This window comes from Callorhinus ursinus, unplaced genomic scaffold, assembly GCF_003265705.2.
Source record: "Callorhinus ursinus isolate GAN/ISIS: 27379988/994484 unplaced genomic scaffold, GSC_fseal_2.0 scaffold21, whole genome shotgun sequence".
Classification (NCBI taxonomy): Eukaryota; Metazoa; Chordata; class Mammalia; order Carnivora; family Otariidae; genus Callorhinus; species Callorhinus ursinus.
Genome location: NW_027397083.1, coordinates 4,152,976 through 4,171,374, shown reverse-complemented (window position 1 = coordinate 4,171,374; position 18,399 = coordinate 4,152,976). Strand labels below are relative to the sequence as shown.

General features: G+C 50.7%; 1 protein-coding gene across 2 annotated transcripts; it reads right to left on the bottom strand.

The window, feature by feature from the left end:
• Positions 1 to 568: 568 nt before the first annotated feature.
• On the bottom strand, positions 569 to 10,139 carry RAPSN (receptor associated protein of the synapse). 2 transcript variants are annotated; one of them, XM_025879249.2, is made up of 8 exons: positions 9,631 to 10,139; positions 8,797 to 9,135; positions 3,963 to 4,121; positions 3,334 to 3,432; positions 3,135 to 3,257; positions 2,570 to 2,623; positions 1,347 to 1,546; positions 569 to 878 (listed from the first exon to the last, which is right to left on the bottom strand). In XM_025879249.2, exons 1-8 carry the CDS (start codon positions 9,883 to 9,885, stop codon positions 806 to 808), a joined length of 1,302 nt encoding a protein of 433 aa, XP_025735034.2. In that variant the 5' UTR covers positions 9,886 to 10,139; the 3' UTR covers positions 569 to 805. The 2 variants fall into 2 exon arrangements, with proteins under 2 accessions (XP_025735034.2, XP_073761006.1); XM_073904905.1 differs by having other exon boundaries at positions 1,402 to 1,546.
• Positions 10,140 to 18,399: the final 8,260 nt, after the last annotated feature.

Sequence of the window (18,399 nt, the reverse complement as noted above, 5' to 3'; positions counted from 1 at the left end):
TTAACCAGTTTTAAAGAGAAATCGCTGCTGTTAACTTCTGAGCAGGCGCCACAGACCTGCCCACGTGGGCAGAGCTGAATTGACAACAGCCTCTACAATTAAAAACATTATGACTCACATCTGTAAGCGTTTCTTGTCATCTCAAGGAGTAAGGCAGTTCTCTGGATCATGAGACCCATTTTTGTTGTATCTGTGTGACTTGCTCTGGAGGATCTCTGCTTATGACTCTAAGGCGAGACCCAGGGCACCCCTAAAATGAACTTCATGTGAGCCACATGGCATATATTTTCAGTCAAGCCTTCACTAAGAACCCCTAAACTTGGTGGAAAACTAGTGGTTTTCTTGGAAGCAGTTGAAAGCAGAAACTTCTTTAAATAACAGCATTTGCTAAAGGTTAAGTGACTTGTCCAAGGTTGTTCAGTGACTTGGTGTCAGCACAGGAGCTGCTGACCCCAAATTCACACTTGTCAGAGCTGCCTGACTGGAGTCAAGAAGACCAGTTGGGGAAGAAGCTGTCCTGTCTGTGCTGGCCCCAGCACACTGGCAAAAAGAGTCAGAATCGCTGGGCTCAGGTACAAACAGTTTATTTTTCTACAAAGAGCAAAGTACAAAGAGGCAGGGAGGGCAGTGGAACCTGGAGGAACAACAGGTGGGCAGGTCCTGGGCCCCAACAGGTTGGAGGAGGCCCTGGCAGCTGCCCCAGGAGCAAACAGGGTCCAAGGCATGGCGAATCAGGGGCCCCCAGCATGATGATGGACAAGGAGGAGGAGGAAGTGAGGCAGAAGCCCAAGACTGCTGGTGGGACTCACACAAAGCCAGGCTTCATGGATGAGCGGCGGCAGTTGGGGCAGCTACGTGTCCTGTTGCTCTGCAGACACCTTGGGAGGCAAAGGACTCTGTCCATTCACTGAACCCAGGGCTTCTTCCATCCTGGGCCTGGGCTCTCTCTCCTCCCCTCCCCTCTGCAGGAGCTGGAACGGTGTCAAAGGAGAGGGTAGGGCTCCCAGGCTCCTCCCAGCGTCCCTGCTTGCCCCTTATACTCTGTCCTGGGCCTTCCAGGAGGTCAGGAGTAAGGAGGTCGGCATGGAGGCAGGTCTAGCCCTGGGTGTTCGAATCTCATGGCCTTTGAGAGGCCTCTCTAAATTCTCTTTAGGGGGAATAATGATGGCCACCTCATAGGGCTACTGGGAGGATTCCATGAGTTATTACAGGGGAAGCTTTTAGAACACGCTTAGAACACAGAGTACTCTACATTCAGTGGTACTACTGTGGTTAGGGCAGCTGGGACCCTAGCGTACCCCAAAGAGACCGTGGGTGCCCCCTGCCCACTGGCCAGGAGCCCTCACCTGAGGTGGAAGATGTGGGAGCATGGCAAGGCCTGCAGCCGGCTGTTCCTCTCACCTATGGACTCGCCACACAGGCCGCAGTAGAGCTCGGTCTCCTCCACACACTCGTGGAAGCGCACGACATGGGCGCGGAGCTCGCGCTGCAGTCCCTTGCTGCGGTAGATGCTCTCGCTCAGGCAGTGCAGCTTGAGCTGGCTCAGCTGGGGCCAGCAGGGACCGGAGAGCGGGCGTGGGGGACAAGACCACATCAGTACTGGTGAGCCTCCCTCCTTGCCCAGCCTGAGAAGCTGTCCCCGCGGGCCCACCGAGCAGTCAGGACACACAGGGTCTGGTCCTGGCAGCATTCTTGCCTCGCTGATGGGCCTAGGAAAACTGTCCCACGCTCCCTGGGCCTTGGCTTCTCCCCCACGCAGAATGGGCAGGGGGGGGAGGTAGTCAGTGCTCACCCCTAGAACTAGCTGGGAACCCCATGTTTTTGAAGGATTTTATTGACCAGATCTGCTGCGTTGACACCATAATGATTAATTTGCTCTCCTGTTTTTGTTAATTAAATACACACAACAGCTCATCAGCATTTCTGACCGACCTGAGATACTTGGATAAAACTGAGTGGCTATAATCTATCCCAAAACAAAGATATTTGGCATTTTAGTTGGGCTGTGCACTGGATCCCAGAGAAATCCGTATCTTCTAGAAGGCTTCAAGAAACACTGAGCCTATTGTCAACATTTAAAGGTTTGGATATAACTATTAAATTTGAGAGGCCACAGACACTATGGGAGGATCACGGGCTTTGGAGTTAAGACAGATCAGGTACCAAGTGTGGGTCCTGGAGCACCTCCCTGAGCCTCGCTTTCCTTACCTGTAAAATGGGGCTTGCAGTACCCACCTTGCAGGGAGACAGTGAGGAGTGGGACCAATACCTAGAAGAACGTGTGTGTGTCCAGCTCTTAATGAGTGGACCCACTGTTGGAAGATTAAATGACCATCAAGAAGCTCTGAGGAATTCTGAGGTCCTCTGAGCTACAGAATTCTTGCCCTGCCCTCCAAAGTGCTCTGTGGGTGGAAGAGAAATAGCCAGGGTGTGGGAATGGGTGGGGGCAGCTCCTGGAGATCCAGAAGGGTTCAGGGCATGTGCAGGCTCAGGGAAGCCCTCTCCACACACCCAAGATCCCACCTTGGGCTCTTGACTCCAGACCCAGAAAACAGAAATCAGGTCTGACCTTGTTCCCCACTTCCTCGGCCAGGTCCTGGGCTTTCTCGATGGCATCCAGAGCCTGGAAGGCAAGCACAGGCCAGGGCTGCGGGCAGAGCTGACAGAGGCCTTGGCTCACAGGAAAGGAAGGGGCTGGGAGGGGCGGGCCTGGGGAGGACATCATGGCTGGGCAGCTGCCCTGCATGTGAAGGTAGCAAAAGGAGGCTGGAGCCCAGTCACAGAGCTGTGTGGTCAAGTTACCTGTTGCCTCAGTTTACTCAGATACAGAATGGGAAGAATATTCCTGTCTCATTGGGTGTTGTGATATCGTGAAAGCCGTTAAAGCATCCTGAGTTCCAACCCACCTCTGGCCCTTTACTAGTTGTGGGTCTAGGCACGTCGTGGGCCTTCTCTGAGTCTGGAAAATGGCTTGGAATGTACTCACCTTATGGGATTCGGGTGAGGCTGATGTTAGACAAAATGTCTGAAAGAGTCCTGCCTAGGACCAGCCCCACAGAGTGTTGGCTGACCTACTGGCTCCAAACGGGAGCACCGGGGAGAGCCGGGGGCTGTAGGAAACAGCCCCATCTCACCTTGTCCAGCGCCTTCCTGGCTATCCAGCATTTGGCCACGCCCAACAGCACCTGCACCTGCCCCAGGCGGTTTCCAATCTCCGTCATGATGCTCATGGCAGAGTCGTACCTGGGGAAGGCTGTCTGCACAGCCGGGGGGAGAGTGCAGTCAGACTGGACCAGGCCTGCAAGCCCTCCCTCCGCACTCCAGGGGCCTCACCTCCAGGTCCCCGCGGCTCCGGTGGATGTCAGCAAAGCAGAGCAGGCAGAGGGCCTGCAGTGGCCGGTCCCCGTGCTGCAGAGCAATCTTCATAGATTCCTGTGAAGGGAGGCTGGCAGCTCAGGCCTGCACATCTGCCCCCCCCCCAACCACTGGTGTGTCATTACTCAGTGGGCCCCTCTGACAGGGCAGCCCAGGGATCACCAACATCCTCGGAGCCCAACAGACCTAGCACGGTGCCAAGGCCCCACACACGGAACCACTGAGGCCTCACCACACCCACCCAGTGGACAGAAGTGACTTGACCAAGGGCACCTGGCTAGTAAGTAGTGATGCCAGGATTTGAAGCCAGGTCAGGTCAGTGGCACTCCAGAGACTGGCTTTCTTCCTATTGAAAGTGCCCCACAGAGAGTGTGTATGGGGGGAGGGCAGAGGGAAGCCCCTCCCCTGAGAATGGATTGGAAGGGAGTGAGGTTTGGGACAGGGGAGTGGGCAGAACAAATGCATCCTTCGGGGCACATGGAGAAGGGGGGCCAAGGGCAAATCTTGGGGCCCTAGGTGGATTGATGTGGGAGGACACCCAAGCCCACGCCACCACCTCCGCCTGCCCGCCTTCCCTCCTGGCCTACCTCACAACACTCCATGGCGCTGCCCAGGTGGCCCAGCAGGCGATAGGCCACAGCCATGTGGTACTGGCTCATGGCCCGGTACTTGAGGCTCCAGCCTTTGCCATAGTCGCTAACGAGCTCCGCGGCCTTGCAGGGGAAGAACAGGGCTTTCTCATAGTCCTGCAGGGAGAGGGGGAACACAGGGAGGAGGTGGGACAAGAAGGGGTCCATTGAATGGCCGGAGCTGCCCTTAAGTCAAGGGCTCCAGGGCCCCGCCAGTGTTCGCTCATTCATTCAGGTGTCCCAGGAAAGAGTGATCCAGGCAGAAGGAACAGCCACTGAGAAGGTGTGGGCTCCGTGAACCTAGGAATTTTCATCGGGTTTGCGGATGCATCCCAAGAGCCTAGCACAGTTCTTGGCATTTAGCAGAGGCAGAGTGAACATTTGTGGGATGAAGGAGTGAATGAGAAGGCAAGAAAATACAGTTGGCTTCTCTTCTCACTTCACCCCAGTTGGGCCCCTTATCTTCAGAGACACACAAAAGGGGGGTACCAGGCCCCCCGCGAGTGCTTGCCCCCTGGTACCCCGCAGCAGGTGCTCACTAAAGGCTCCGGGTCTGGTTGCCAGCACAGTCTGCTCCGAAGAACGCTGGAACAGACTCACTGAGGCAATGAAATCACTCCTTCATCCTTTCTTTCTCCTCAAACCTCCAGAAGCTCTTCCTACCTGTCCGTTATCAGCTAACGATCTTGCTTCATAGTCCACAGGGAAAACAGAAGAGAGTCAGTGAGGACTACCTTCTCCACCCCTCTGCCTTCTTCCTGCCACTCTGGAGGAGGACCCCCTGCTCCTACAGATGCGAGTCCCTCCACGGGGCTTGGGAACAAATCCTCTGGCTCTTTCTTATTCTTTTTTTTTTTTTTTAAAGCTTTTATTTATTTATTTGACACAGAGAGAGAGCGCACAGCAGGGTGAGCTGGAGCGGTAGAGGGAGAGGGACAAGCAGACTCTCCACTGAGCAGGAAGCTCGATCCCAGGACGCCGGGATCATGACCTGGGCCGAAGGCAGCCGCTTAACCGACTGAGCCACCCCGGCGCCCCCCGCCCCCATCTCTTTCCACTCAGTCATTCCTTCCCATCAGCGTACAAATACATTTTGGCATTTCTTGCCTCATTAAAAAAAATCAATTTCAAACAACCTTCTTTTGACCTCATGTCCTCATGTCCCCTTCAGCTATAGCCCCATCGCTCTGTTCTTTCTCATAGAAAATCTGTCTGATCTTTCACTTCATATCTAACAAGCATCTCCAAGTTAATATGACCAAAAGAGAACTCTCGATAACTCCAATAAAAAGCTGTTCCTCAGAAATTTTGTTGCATACTTTTTTTAAAGTTTTATTTATGTAAGTAATCTTTATGCCCAACATGGGGCAGGACCTCACGACCCTGAGGTCAAGAGTTGCACCCTCCACCAACTGAGCCAGCCCAGTGCCCCTCGTGACGCACTTTTTAAATTTGAAGCCATGTAAATGTTCTACAGCTTCAGAATTTTTTAATTTTTTTAAAGACTTTTTATTTATTTGACACAGAAAGAGAGATAATGAGAGAGAGAGAGATCACAAGCAGGGGGAGCAGCAGGCAGAGGGAGAGGGAGAAGCTGGCTCCCTGCAGAGCAAGGAGCCTGATGTGGGGCTCGATCCCAGGACTCTGGGATCGTGACCTGAGCCAAAGGCAGCCGCCCAACCAACTGAGCCACCCAGGCGCCCCAGAATTTTTTAATTTTTTTTTAAACCCTAAAAATAGAAAATGGAAATAAATGACCCTAACTACATATCATCATATTCATATAATTAATTAATTATAAGTTTAATTATAGAATTAGTATAATGTAATAATATACTATTAAAACATAATGCTATATTATTACATTACAATGGATTATATTGCATTATAGTAATATAACCACATAGAAAAATATAACTATTTCAAATGACCTTGGAATGTATGTCCTTGGGCAGTTCATCCATAGCAGGATATTTGATAAAGACAAAAGAACGGAAGGCAAAGAAATCTTAAACTTCCTTCAGTTGTCTTTTTTTTTAAAGTAATATTGGTATTGTCTTTGGAAAATATTTTGTAGAATAAAATAAATGTGTAATTATGTTGCTAAAAGCCAACATTTTCAGTCTAAGAGAAAAGAATCAAGATTAAAATAAATTAAGGAAAATCCTGAAACATTAGACTTGAATTGCAAATATTAGCATAAACTTCAGTTGTCTTGGCAACTAAAAAGATTTAGAAGCCATCACAACCCGGTAGCAATAAGCACCTTGAGAACCCACATTTGGTCTTTAATACAATTTCCCACCAAAAAGAGCCCAGAGAAATGGCTGATTCCAGGTCTGGGGCAGGGAATATACAAATTGAGCCTGGGACAGTTCAATCATTGCAGAAAAAAAGAACACTTTCAGTGTTTAAATGAAGTGTCTCCAAAGGGACACAGGAGACTTATTGAAGGAATTCCATTAACTAAAGTCAAGATAATTTGAGCATCACAAAGCACACTATTGCAATTAACTGAAGAAGACCGAATATTTAAAAAAAAAAAGTCCAGAAAAAAAAAATCCAGGATTTCATAACGGTACTCCAAAAGAAGAAAGCAAACCAAATAAGTATGATCACTGGAAGCAGCTATGACTTCAACTCCTTATCATCAAAGTGGGAACTAAAGGAAAAGAAAAAGTATCCTGTTTTTCCTGTAGGAACTGCATTTCAGAGGCGCCAACTAGCCCTATTTGATGGGGGAGCGTTCTTCCTTAGAGAAAACTCCAGCCAACAACTGTAGAAGGAAAGGTAGAACTTGGAAATCTCCATTTCCTTACAGTCGAAATAAGAGAGCTGATTCGGGCAACAAGCATCACTGGATGCTAAATCCATTATGAAAACTGTGGCCACAGAACTGAATTTTCACAGGGGGCCGGAGCATCACACCCCCCCAAGTTCACCTGCTGGTCAGGGAAGGAAAAAACGCTAACCCTGAAACCGAGGGATGGCGTTGTCGCCCCCTCTATCGGATGGGATGAAGCACGCAGCAGCGCCTACATAATCTTCTCACCAAAGAGGTGTGACCCGAGGCTTCCCTTATCACTAAGTTCCAGTTCGCTGGGAGCAAAGGGGGGTCGGGGGGACCAGTCATGTGACTCCTTGCGGAAGCAATGGGACATGAGATGAAACCTGTTAACAGGGCAATCAGTCTGTTGTTAGATAAATCCTGGAAAATAACGGGGAGGGGAGAAATCTTCTACTGAAAGAGACTTTAGGAGACATAATGCCCACTGCTCGTGTGCCTCATGTCTGTGTTCCAATTTATAGAAGCCGAGGGTAGAGGCGTGTTTTCAAGATAAGCAGAGAAATTCAAGAGATAATTGTGATTATGTAAGAAAGTGTCCTTATATAAGAAAATGTCTTTTTTTTTTTCTTTCTGAGATGCATACTGAAGTACTTCGGGGTAAAATATCATGGTGTCTATAATTTCATGTCACAACACTTCAGTTAAAATATGTAAATCAAATATGGCATAATATTAATAATTGTTCAATCTAGGTGGTGGGGATATGGAGGTTCAGTATATTATTCTTCCGATTTTCCTGTACGGTTAATTGTCTTCATAATAAAAAAGGTTTTAAAACACCCTGTCCCTCTCCCATCTAGCGAGTCTCACTGAGTGGGTTCTTCCTGTGTCTGGTTGCTGAAAACAAAATCCTCGGTGTCGTCCTGGATGACTCTCATTTCCTCGCATCCCACCTCTGATTCATCAGCACTTATACACCCATTTACCCCAAGATTTTATTAAGCATCTACTGTGTGCCGGGCATCAACATCCCCCGTGGGCCAAGCGCAGCCTGGATGCCTAGGGGGTCCCAGGAGAACAAACACTCGACCAGAAACCAGCCATTGGTCACTGGCTCCATCAGTTCAAAGCGATCTGCCTTCTCCCCTCCCCCCTTACCTCTTGGTTCTCACCACCTTCCACATACCGGCTGCTGCCATGCTGGTCTCCACCATCCCTGGAACAGACCAGCTATGCCCTCCTCCTCACCCAGGAGCTTTTTCAAGCTCTTGCCAGATTTCTGCCTGGCTTACCCTCTCCTGTGCTTCCAATCAGCTATGCCCCCCTCCTCACCCAGGAGCTTTTTCAGGCTCTTGCCAGATTTCTGCATGGCTTACCCTCTCTGTGCTTCCAATCATCAGACTGATAACACCTCTATGAGGCCTTCCAATCACCTGATTTGAAATTGCAACACCCCATCCTCAGCACTTCCCACCCCCTTTCCCGCTTTCCTTCCTCCTAAGCACTTTCTAGCACGCTATGTGATTGACTTACTATGTTTATTTGACTCTTTCTAGAACGCAAGCTTCACAAGGCCAGGGGCTTTGCCGTTGTTTTCACTGCTTGCCTCCCAAGCCCACAGAGCTGGGCATAAAGAGTCAATAAATACTTAATGAGTTCTTACAACTGTGCTGGAAGGTGGGCCCTACCCTCCCTCATTTTATAGATGTACCTACCAAGGTTTGGAGACGAGAGGTGCCAAGACCACATAGCAAACACAGGGCAGTACGGGTTCATGGCCAGTCCTCAGAAGGAGCCTCCCATTCCCCCAGGAAGGCAGACAGACCAGGGTTTGAATTCTGGCCCTGCCCTTCCTGGTAAGTTTGCACCTTCCTGGGGGAGTCTTCCCTCTCAGACTCTCCTACGTGGGAGGACTGAGCAAGGTCCTGAATGAGGAGTGCGGCTTGCAAGAGGGTGTCAGGGGACCCAAGCCCTCCCCCACCCGCCTCTGGGGCCCCAGCCCACCTTGACCTGGGCATAGAAGCTGCCCAGGCTGCAGCAGACGCGGCACTCGAGCATGGCGTCATCATTGTTGTGGGCATAGCGCAGGGCCTTCTCGAAGCTCTCCAGGGCCTTCTGGAAGAGGCTGAGGCCCAGGAAGGCATTGCCCATGCTCAGGCTGACCTGGCCTCCGAGCTGGGCGCCTGCCCTGGTGCCGGGCAGGCCGAGGCAGGTCTTGCAGTAGGAGATGGTCTTGTGGAACTCACAGAGCTTCTCGTTGCTGCGTGCCAGGTTCAGGTAGCTCTCCAGAAGGAAGTCAGCATCCTCCAGCTCCCGAGCAGTGTCGATCTGCACCACAGCGAACTGCCCGGAGGGTTGGGGCAGTGCGGTCAGCCTGGACTCTGAGCCTCGGACCCGGGCCTCCTCCCTGCCTCGCAGCTGAGGCCTCAGATGCAGAGCTTCCAGCCAAGGCCTCAGACAAGTTCTCTGCTCCCCAGCCATAGGCTAGAAGTGTCAGACCTGGAGCCACACGCAGACCCATAGCCTTCACCTTTTGACCCCAGCCTACCCGCACCACCCACCCACCCCCAGCCCCAAAGCTGGAGCTCACGCCCCCTCAGGCTCTGACTCAGCACCCCAAACAGGAAGGCTGGAACCTAGCTTCCGAGACCCAGCCTGGAGATTCTCGAACCCTGAAGCTGAGAAGCTCTGTCTCAGTCTCAGAGCAAAGTTCAAGGCCACAGGGGCCTTCGACCGTACTCAGAGCCCCAGCGGGGCGGGGCTGCTAGCCTGTGGGACATGTGGGTGTCTGAGGAGGCGGGAGGGTCCGAAGCCTGGGGGTAGCCAGCCCGGGCCCACCTTTAGCATCTCCTTGTAGCGGCCCATCTCCGAGTGTGCAGTGACCAGACAGCCCAGCACGCGAAAGCGCCCCACAAGGTCCGCGCTCTTCTCCAGCACCTTCATCCACACGTGCAGCGCCTTCTCCGTCTGGTTAGCCTGGTACAGCTGGAGCCCCTTCTCGATCTGCTGCTTCGTCTGGTCCTGCCCCATCCTTCCAGAGCCCTGTGCCGCTTGAGGACGGAGAGACCCCGGTGGCTCTGGGCTTCTAGGCATTCATGGTGGGGACCCCAGGGTCAGCTGCCCGCAAGCCCCAGGAAGGAGAGCAGTGCCAGGCAGGAGCCGAGCAGGGCCTGGATGGAGAGCGGGCGCCACCCTGGGAACAAAGCTGGTCCGGCTCCCGTCCGCAGCTGTCCCTGCCAGTTGGGGCCACGTGGCCGCTGAGGAATGTCAGCCACACTGTCACGCGGGCCTCTGCCGCCCCCACCCCCAAGCTGGGAGGTGGCTTCCCAAGGATGCAGGCACCCTGCTCCCTGGGCACCCCCTTTGGTGGCTCTTCAGCACCTCTGACACTGGCCCCAACCTCCCTTGGCAGTGTGGGCCCTCCCGGCAGCCTGGCCAAGGAGCCGCCCCCAGGGACGGGCTGAGGGCCTGGCGGAAGCGGGAAGGACGTGAAACAGGTGGCCAGCCCTGAGCCCTGCCTCTCCCCATCACAACCTTCCCCCTAGACCTACCCTCCCCCAGGCTCTGTGTCTGGGATTCGCTGGGCGCCGGGCACCGAGGGCTCTTACCCATGTGGATGCCCACCCCATTCCCAACATCTCGTCCTAGCTCACAGTATGACCCAAGCCAAGTCATTCACCTCTCTGTGCCCCAGCCTCCTCATCTGTCAAATGAGGATAACAATAGGCTAATAAACCCTGACTCAGAGGGCTGTTTGAGGCAGCACAGGGTAGTAGGGAACAGCATGGACCCTGGAGCCAGGCAGACTCTGCCATTAGCTGTGTGGGCCATGTGACTTTGGGCAAGAGCGTACTGCTACCTACCGCAGTGGATTGTTAGAACTAAGGACTTACTAGCTGGAGAGGACGTAGAACAGCAAGAGGTCACCCGAGCTGTGTCCGACTGTTCCATGGCCTACTGCCCACCAGGGACAGGAGTTGATCCCTGAAGGGTTAAAGAGGTGTCCTAATTCCAATCCCCAACCCAGTTTGAAAGGGTCCCAAAAAATGAGCTTTAATGCCAGACACTGTGGAGAAGGGCAAAGTCTTATGCAGGGAGCAGACTCCTGGAATATGGGGGCTCCTAGTGTTGAGAGGCCCTAGGGAATAGGGCCCCAACTCCACCAGCTCGTCTCCCCCCATTTTTCTCCTTCCTCTCTGTACACCATGCTCCTTCTTGCCCCAGGGCAAAGTTCATCTTTTCAGAGTGGACAGTCTTTAGTACATTCACAGATTTGTGCATTGATCACCACTAACTCCAGAACATTTTCACCATGTCAAAAAGAAGCCCCATACTGATGAGCAGTCACTCCATTCCTCCCGTTACAGTTGAATGGGTGTCCTTCTTGAATCATACACTGAATTCTCTTTTTAAAGATTCTTTTTATTTATTTGAGACAGAGAGAGAGAGAGAATGCGTGGGGGAAGGGGCAGAGGGAGAAACAGACTCCCCAGTAACCAGGGAGCCCGATGCAGGGCTCTATCCCAAGACTCCAAGATCATGACCTGAGCTGAAGGCAGATGCTTAACTGACTGAGCCACCCAAGTGCCCCAACTCCTTTTTTATTTTTTTTTTTAAAGATTTCTTTAGTGGAGTGCCTGGGTGGCTCAGGCGGTTAAGAGTCTGCCTTCGGCTCAGGTCATGATCTCAGGGTCCTGGGATCGAGCCCCACATCAGACTCCCCACTCAGCGGAGAGTCTGCTTCTCCCCCTCTCCCTGCCTCTCCCCTGCTTGTGTTCTCTTGTGCTCTCTCTCTCTCAAATGAATAAATAAAAATCTTTAAAAGACTTTTTTAGTTATTTGAGAGTACGAGAGAGTGTGCACACATGAACCCATGGGAGGGGCAGAGGAAGAGGGAGAGAATCTCAAGCAGACTCCCTGCTGAGCATGCAGCCCAGTGCACAGGGCCCGATCTCACAATCCTGAGATCATGACCTGAGCCGAAATCAAGAGTCAGACGCTTAACTGACTGAGCCACCCAGGCTCATATGTTGAATTCTTTTTTGTTTTTAAAACCTCAGAGACTCCTCTGAATGTGTGTGTGTGTATGTATGTATATATATATATATATATATATATATATATATATGTATTTTAAGATTTTATTTGACAGAGAGCATAAGCAGGGGGAGTGGTAGACAGAGGGCGGGGGAGAAGCAGCCTCCCCGCTGACGTGGGGCTCGATCTCAGGACCCTGGAATCATGACCTGAGCCGAAGGCAGATGCTTAACTGACTGAGGAACCCAGGCTCCTATGTTGACTTCTTAACCCCCAGATGGGAGGTACTTGGAGACACCGTCTCTAAAGAGGTCAAGTGAGGTCATTAGGGTGGGCACTAATCCAGTACTAGTGTCATGAGATCAGGTAAGACCAAGTGAAGGGGTAGGGAGGAGGAAAAGAATCAAGACGTACAAAGGCCCTGGGGCAAACAGCTCGGCAATTCCTCAGAAGCTGAACACAACAAAAATGAAAGTAGGAAGATTTGTACACAAGTGTTCATAGCACTGTTACTCTCTACAGCCAAAAAAGTGGAACAACCCCCAAATGTCCACCAGCTAATGAATGGCTAAATAAAATAAGACCAGGGTGCCTGGGTGGCTCAGTTGGTTAAGCGACTGCCTTCGGCTCAGGTCATGATCCTGGAGTCCCGGGATCGAGTCCCGCATCGGGCTCCCTGCTCAGCAGGGAGTCTGCTTCTCCCTCTGACCCTCTTCCCTCTCGTGCTCTCTATCTCTCATTCTCTCTCTCAAATAAATAAATAAAATCTTTTAAAAAAATAAATAAATAAATAAAAAATAATAAATAAATAAATAAATAAAATAAGACCAAGTGAAGCCCTAGCAAAAGGACAAGCCATCTACAAGCCCAGGAGAGAGGCCTCAGACGGAATCCACCCTCTCGACCCCTTGATCTCTGACTTCTGGCCCCTGGAATTGTGAGAAAACAAATTTCTATTGTTTAAGCCACTCAGTGTGTGGTACTTTTTGTTTTTTAGGTTTATTTATTTATACAATCTCTAACCCAATGTGGGGCTCAAACTCAGGACCCCGAGATCAAGAGCCAGACACTCCACTGAGCCAGGCAGGCGCCCTGCTGGTACTTTGTGATGGCAGCCCGAGCAAACTCATACACCCTGCAGCCCCCATCTACTTTCCATGGAATTGTCTATACTGGACATTTCACATAAATGCAACCATTCAGTAAATATGCGGCCTTTGGTAATTGGCTTCTTTCACTTGGCATCATGTTTTCAAGGTTCATCCATACTGTAAACCAGTACTTCATTCCTTTTTATGGCTGAGTAGTATTCATTGTAGGGATCTATTTTATTTAGCCATTCATTAGCTGGTGGACATTTGGGGGTTGTTTCACTTTTTGGGCTGTAGAGAGTAACAGTGCTATGAACATTCATGTACAAATCTTCCTACTTTCATTTTTGTTGTGTTCAGCTTCTGAGGAATTGCCGAGCTGTTTGCCCCAGGGCCTTTGTACGTCTTGAATCTTTTCCTCCTCCCTACTCCAACATTCTGCCCAGTGACATTCTAGTTAGGGTGAGTCAGCTTAGTATACTCTCATGGAGAATTACATTCTATTCTGATACAAGACTTTTCTCTACAATTTTATAGTCATCAATATGGTTGTTTGCTTAACATTGGTTTCCCCTACTCAAATGTGTGGGCAGTGACTGTCTCAGCCACCACTGACTATCTCCAGAGCAAGGCCGGGCACACAGGGGTTACTCAATACACGTACTGAACGAATGAATGGGAAAAGGGAGAGGAACAAAAGTCTAATTTTGAAATTTAAAGCAACTGTTGCAGGCTTCCCAGCCAATCTGTGATGACCTCCTGCCCCAGCTCCGGGCAGAGAGGGCTTCTTGTTTATTGTGAGCAAAGCAGGTCCAGAGAGGGGCAATCTGGAGCAGGGGGCACATCGCCAGCTCAGGGGTCAAGGGTCAGCAGAGGTGGAGGGGATTTAGAAGTAGACCCCTGGGACTGGGCAAGGCCACCAAGACTCCCCAGGGGAAAGTGCTCTTGAACCCCCACCCCAGGGAGCTGGAAAAGGGGGCGAGAGGGAGAGGTACAGGGGAGTTGTCTGGGCTCTTCCTCTCATCTGGGAAGGTGGGTCCTTGGTGAAAGTTAACCTCCAGAGGGGAAGGAAGCTGGGCCCACTCGGGAAGTGCTGAAGGGCTCGCAGATTCTCTCCCACTCACTAGTCCAGACCCGAGTTTGGCAGGAAGGAAAGGACACGGGCAGCCTGCATCTGTGCCCCAAAGGAGTCTGGGAGCCTTTTGGGTACCTGGGAACTCAAATGATCTCAAAACTTGAACTTGACGGGAGAAAGGTTTCCTCTGCCCCAGAGTCAGCTCTTTGCTGATGACTGCACACACTTACGTCAAGGTCATGTTCTAAAGGGCAAGGGCTATGGTTTGTTTTTGTACCCTGAGCACCTACACAACCCCTGGAAAAGTGAGAGACCAACAGATGACAGCTGACATTTTCTGAGCTAATAATTTCCTCCAGTTTACAGATAAGGAAACTGAGGCATTGAGTAGTAACACGACCAGCCCAAGACCACACAGCTAGAGACTGAGCAATGTGACTTAGGGGTCCCACTTTTAACCACAATACTGTTCCCGAAAAGGAGGAGAGGGAGAGAAGTAAAGGGGAATGGGACCCATTTTCAGAAATCACAGTGATCTTTACCTAACACACAACAAGCTCCCTGGGAACCTTAGCCAAGGCTCTGGTCAGGGTGGCCAGAAGAACTGTATATAAAGAAGGCTAAGGAGAGGCTCAAGAGTCAAGCCTGCTCACCAGTGCCTGGCAGTGGAGGCAGACACATGGCCCCTGGAAGCTGGAAGGACAAGCCACAAAATCAAACAGTCTTTTCTTGGCCACTTAACCTCCCAGGGGGTACGACGCAGGGGCACAGAGCCTTCTACTAAGTGCCATCTGTGTCAGGTACCAGCTACAGGCCTTGCAGGTTAGACCCCTGCTTTCCAGTCAAAAGTAGAAAATCTAAGTTAGGGCCTGAAGCAGGGGGTCTCTGTCTCCCCCTGTGGCATGTGAGCGCTGAAGAGCTGTGTGTTGGCTGGGCCCCTTCTGTCACCTGGGAGATTACAGGCAAAACTCTGCATTTCCTGCTTCTCCTGGAGACCAGAGGCTCAGGCAAACCGGGCCCTGGGATTCTGCACGGTCCAGACCCCATCTTGCTCCCACTATTCTCACCTTGACACTGAAGCCAAGTGTCACTTGTCATCTTATATGGGCCTCCTTCCACTCACGTGCATCACCTGTTCCAGAAGCATGACAAACATAAGCCAAGGGGACTGTCCCAGGCCCCCTCTGCCACAATTTGTGGGATCCTTGGGCAGTTTGTCCCTCTCGACAAATTCATTTTCCTGGTTGTAAATGGGTTTATCAGCTCTCTGGTAAGGTTTCTATGAAAACCAAATGAAAAGATAAAACAAGAACTTGCTTTGAAAATGAGTTGTTGGGGGCACCTGGGGGGCTCAATTGGTTAAGCATCTGCCTTTGGCTCAGGTCATGATCTCAGGGTCCTGGGATCGAGCCCCGTGTTGGGCTCCCTGCTCAGTGGGAGAGTCTCCTTCTCCCTCTCCCTCTGTACTCTCGTGCTCGCTCGCTCTCTCAAATGAATATCTGAAAAAGAAAAAGAAAGAAAGAAAAAAGAAAGAAAGAAAGAAAAAGAAAGAAAGAAAGAAAGAAAGAAAGAAAGAAAGAAAGAAAGAAAAAGAAAGAAGGAAGGAAGGAAAAAAGGAAGGAAGGAAGGAAGGAAGGAAGGAAGGAAGGAAGGAAGGAAGGAAAAAAAAGAAAGAGGGAGGGAGGGAGGGAGGAAAGGCAGGCAGGCAGGCAGGCAGGCAGAAACAAGTCATTGCATTAACGCCCCTATAACGGGCCTCCTGAACCTTCCTGGAATTGGCTTTTACTGTCTCTAAGAGTGGAAAAACTAGAAATAATCTATGTCCAGTAGGAAAGTGGTTAAGAAACCATGACATACTCTATAGCCTCTAAAAATGAAAGTTGTAGATCCTGGTGGTACATACCCAGATGGAAGGGTGCCCGTGACATAGTAACTGAAAAAAATGCATGAAGAACATTCTGTACATTATGGCATGATCTCATTTTTATTAACAGAAATTATATATGTACATATTTTTTGTATATAGAGAGAAAAATTCTGGAAGCATACTTACCCCATCTGTTTAACAGTTATCAATGGGCTGTGGGTTGGAGAAACGTTCACTTTTAACTTTTATATACTTAGGGTTGTTAGCAAGTTGAACAAGTGTCTGCCAGGGGCGGCCCTGAGCCAATCTCTCATCTTCCCAGCTCTGCTAGGTGGGTGTTTTCACTTCCCTTTGGCAGATGAGGAATCTGAGGCTGAGAGATTCAAGTCACTTGCCCAAGGTCACAGGGACTGGTGGTATAACCAGATTCAGACTCCTGAACAAAGCTTTTCCCACCATACTCTAAAGTCTCCTCTATATAACTATATTAATGTTTTGCATTTAAAAAACCCTCAGACCCTAAAATGAAATTTTTAAAGCTTTACTTGAGAGAGAGAGAGAGACTTGGGCACACTTTAAGGATGACTGGGTTTGTGGCACTCTCCAGGCCAGAGGACTGCAGATAGGTGCCCCTCTCTGGGGAGTTCCCAGACTGCCAAAGGGGCTCTCCAGCAGCTGAGGGCCAAGCAGGGGCTGGTACCAACTTCCTCACGGGACGTCCCCCTCCCCCCCATGGCTGCCTCGGAAGTTGTATTAGAATTCCTGTAAAGTGGCTCTAAGGGACTTGGCTGTCATTTGTTACATGGCTACTGAGGGCCTACGGAAAACTCAGGTATTGGCTGGTGGCTAGCAATCTATAAACAAGGTATGAAATTATTCCCTTTCTTCTGGAGTGGATGGAAATTTCTAAATCAAACTCTAACGTAGTGGGGGCACGGGGAAGCACGTCAGGAAGCTCTTGAACAAAAGCAACTATCATTTTTTGGTATCTGTTCATTTATTCATTAAATGTTTCCTGAATACTGATTACCTGCCAGCCCCTGGGGCTCCAGCGAGGAACAAGACATGCACAGTCCCTGCCTTCATGCAGCTCCAGTCTAGAGGTGGAATTTAAACCAGGGCCCACCTTAGACCCTCCCAAAGGAATACAGTCCAGCAGGACTTCAGAATCAGGTTGGCCTGGGTTAAAAACCCAACTCTCCTACTTACGGCTTATGTGACAAGGATTGTAGCTTCTTTGTGCTAGTGTCTACCTTCCTATGCTGCCAGGTGCTGGGTGGACGAGAAGAACAGCTCCAATGCGGGGCTTGAAGTCACAACCCTGAGATCGAGACCTGAGTCGAGATCAAGAGTCGGACGCTTAAACTACTGAGCCACCCAGGCGCCCCTATTTTGTCTTCTTAAATGCAGAGTTAAGATCTAGAATGGCCCTGACCACTGTAACTGACTGCCATGATGGAAATGGTCTAGGCCCCGCATTGTCCAGTACAGTAGCCCCTGGTCACATGGAGCTTCGTAGCGAAAGTGAGGAATGAAAGTTCTTAGTTTAACAGCTACAGTGGCTAGTGGCTGGTCGAACAGGACAGTGCAGACAGGTCCCGAAGACAGCCAGATGCAGGGTGAGGCAGACGGTGCAGCAGGTAAACAGGAGCAACTGGAGAAGGGGAAGGGACAGGGGCTGCAGGAATGTGGCTGGACTGCGAGCAGGCCGCTCAGAAGGACCAGGAACGGCAGCCGTGGGTGGCACAAGCCTAGGGCTGTGAGTTGCTTTCAAGGAGGAAAGAACATGGCTTGGGAGGTAGGCTAAGTGAAAGCCAGACATAAAAGGCACATATTCTATGACTGCATTTATAGGATAGTCCAGAATAAGCAAATCTGTAGAGCAGAAAGATTTGTGGTTGCCAGGGGCTGGGAATGAGGGGGAGGTGAGAAGGGGAGTGGCTGCTAATGAGTACGGGGTTTCTTTTCAGGGTGATGAAAATGTTCTAAAATTAGGTTGTGGTGATGGTTGCACAACGCTAAAATCCAAGGACTTGTCCCCTTGATGTGGGTGAATGGTAGCGATTAAAAACACCAAAATCTCAGGAGGCCTCAGGACAGTGGGACCCCCTCAGGGGCGGAAGGGGGTGTTGGTGCGGATGCAGGCAGGCCTAAAGCCCTGGCTTTGTTCCACTTCCCCTCCCAAGACTCTGACTTTGATATAAAAAAGCAAGAGCCATCCCTAGAGCTGAAGCCTTTACCAGGAAAAGAGAAAGTCAATGTATGCAGAAGAAATTAAACACCAGATGGTGGGGGTTGGAAAGGACTCCTGAGAGAGAAGGAAGATGCTTGAGAAAGGCAGAAGGTGCAAGAAAAAGCCATCTACGATCCCTCCTGGAAGGGCAACGCTGTCAGACAGTAGTGTGACATTCCCAGCGGTGAAGTCACAAACCTGATCTCGTTTCCTTCCCCGTGCCTTTCTTCATCAGGGACTGAGAGGCTCAGGGGACACAGCGTGTGGAAGACCTGGGAGCGTCAGGGCAGCCGCGTGCTGGCCG

What these genes read in the sequence shown, in the direction of transcription:
- RAPSN (XM_025879249.2), bottom strand. Translation starts at nt 9,885, where the DNA reads ATGCCTAGAAGCCCAGAGCCACCGGGGTCTCTCCGTCCTCAAGCGGCA. An exon ending in CCAGGAAGGCGCTGGACAAG is followed by an intron (nt 2,624 to 3,134) that starts GTGAGATGGGGC and finishes CTTGCCTTCCAG; the next exon opens with GCTCTGGATGCCATCGAGAA. An exon ending in CCGAGGAAGTGGGGAACAAG is followed by an intron (nt 1,547 to 2,569) that starts GTCAGACCTGAT and finishes TGCTGGCCCCAG; the next exon opens with CTGAGCCAGCTCAAGCTGCA.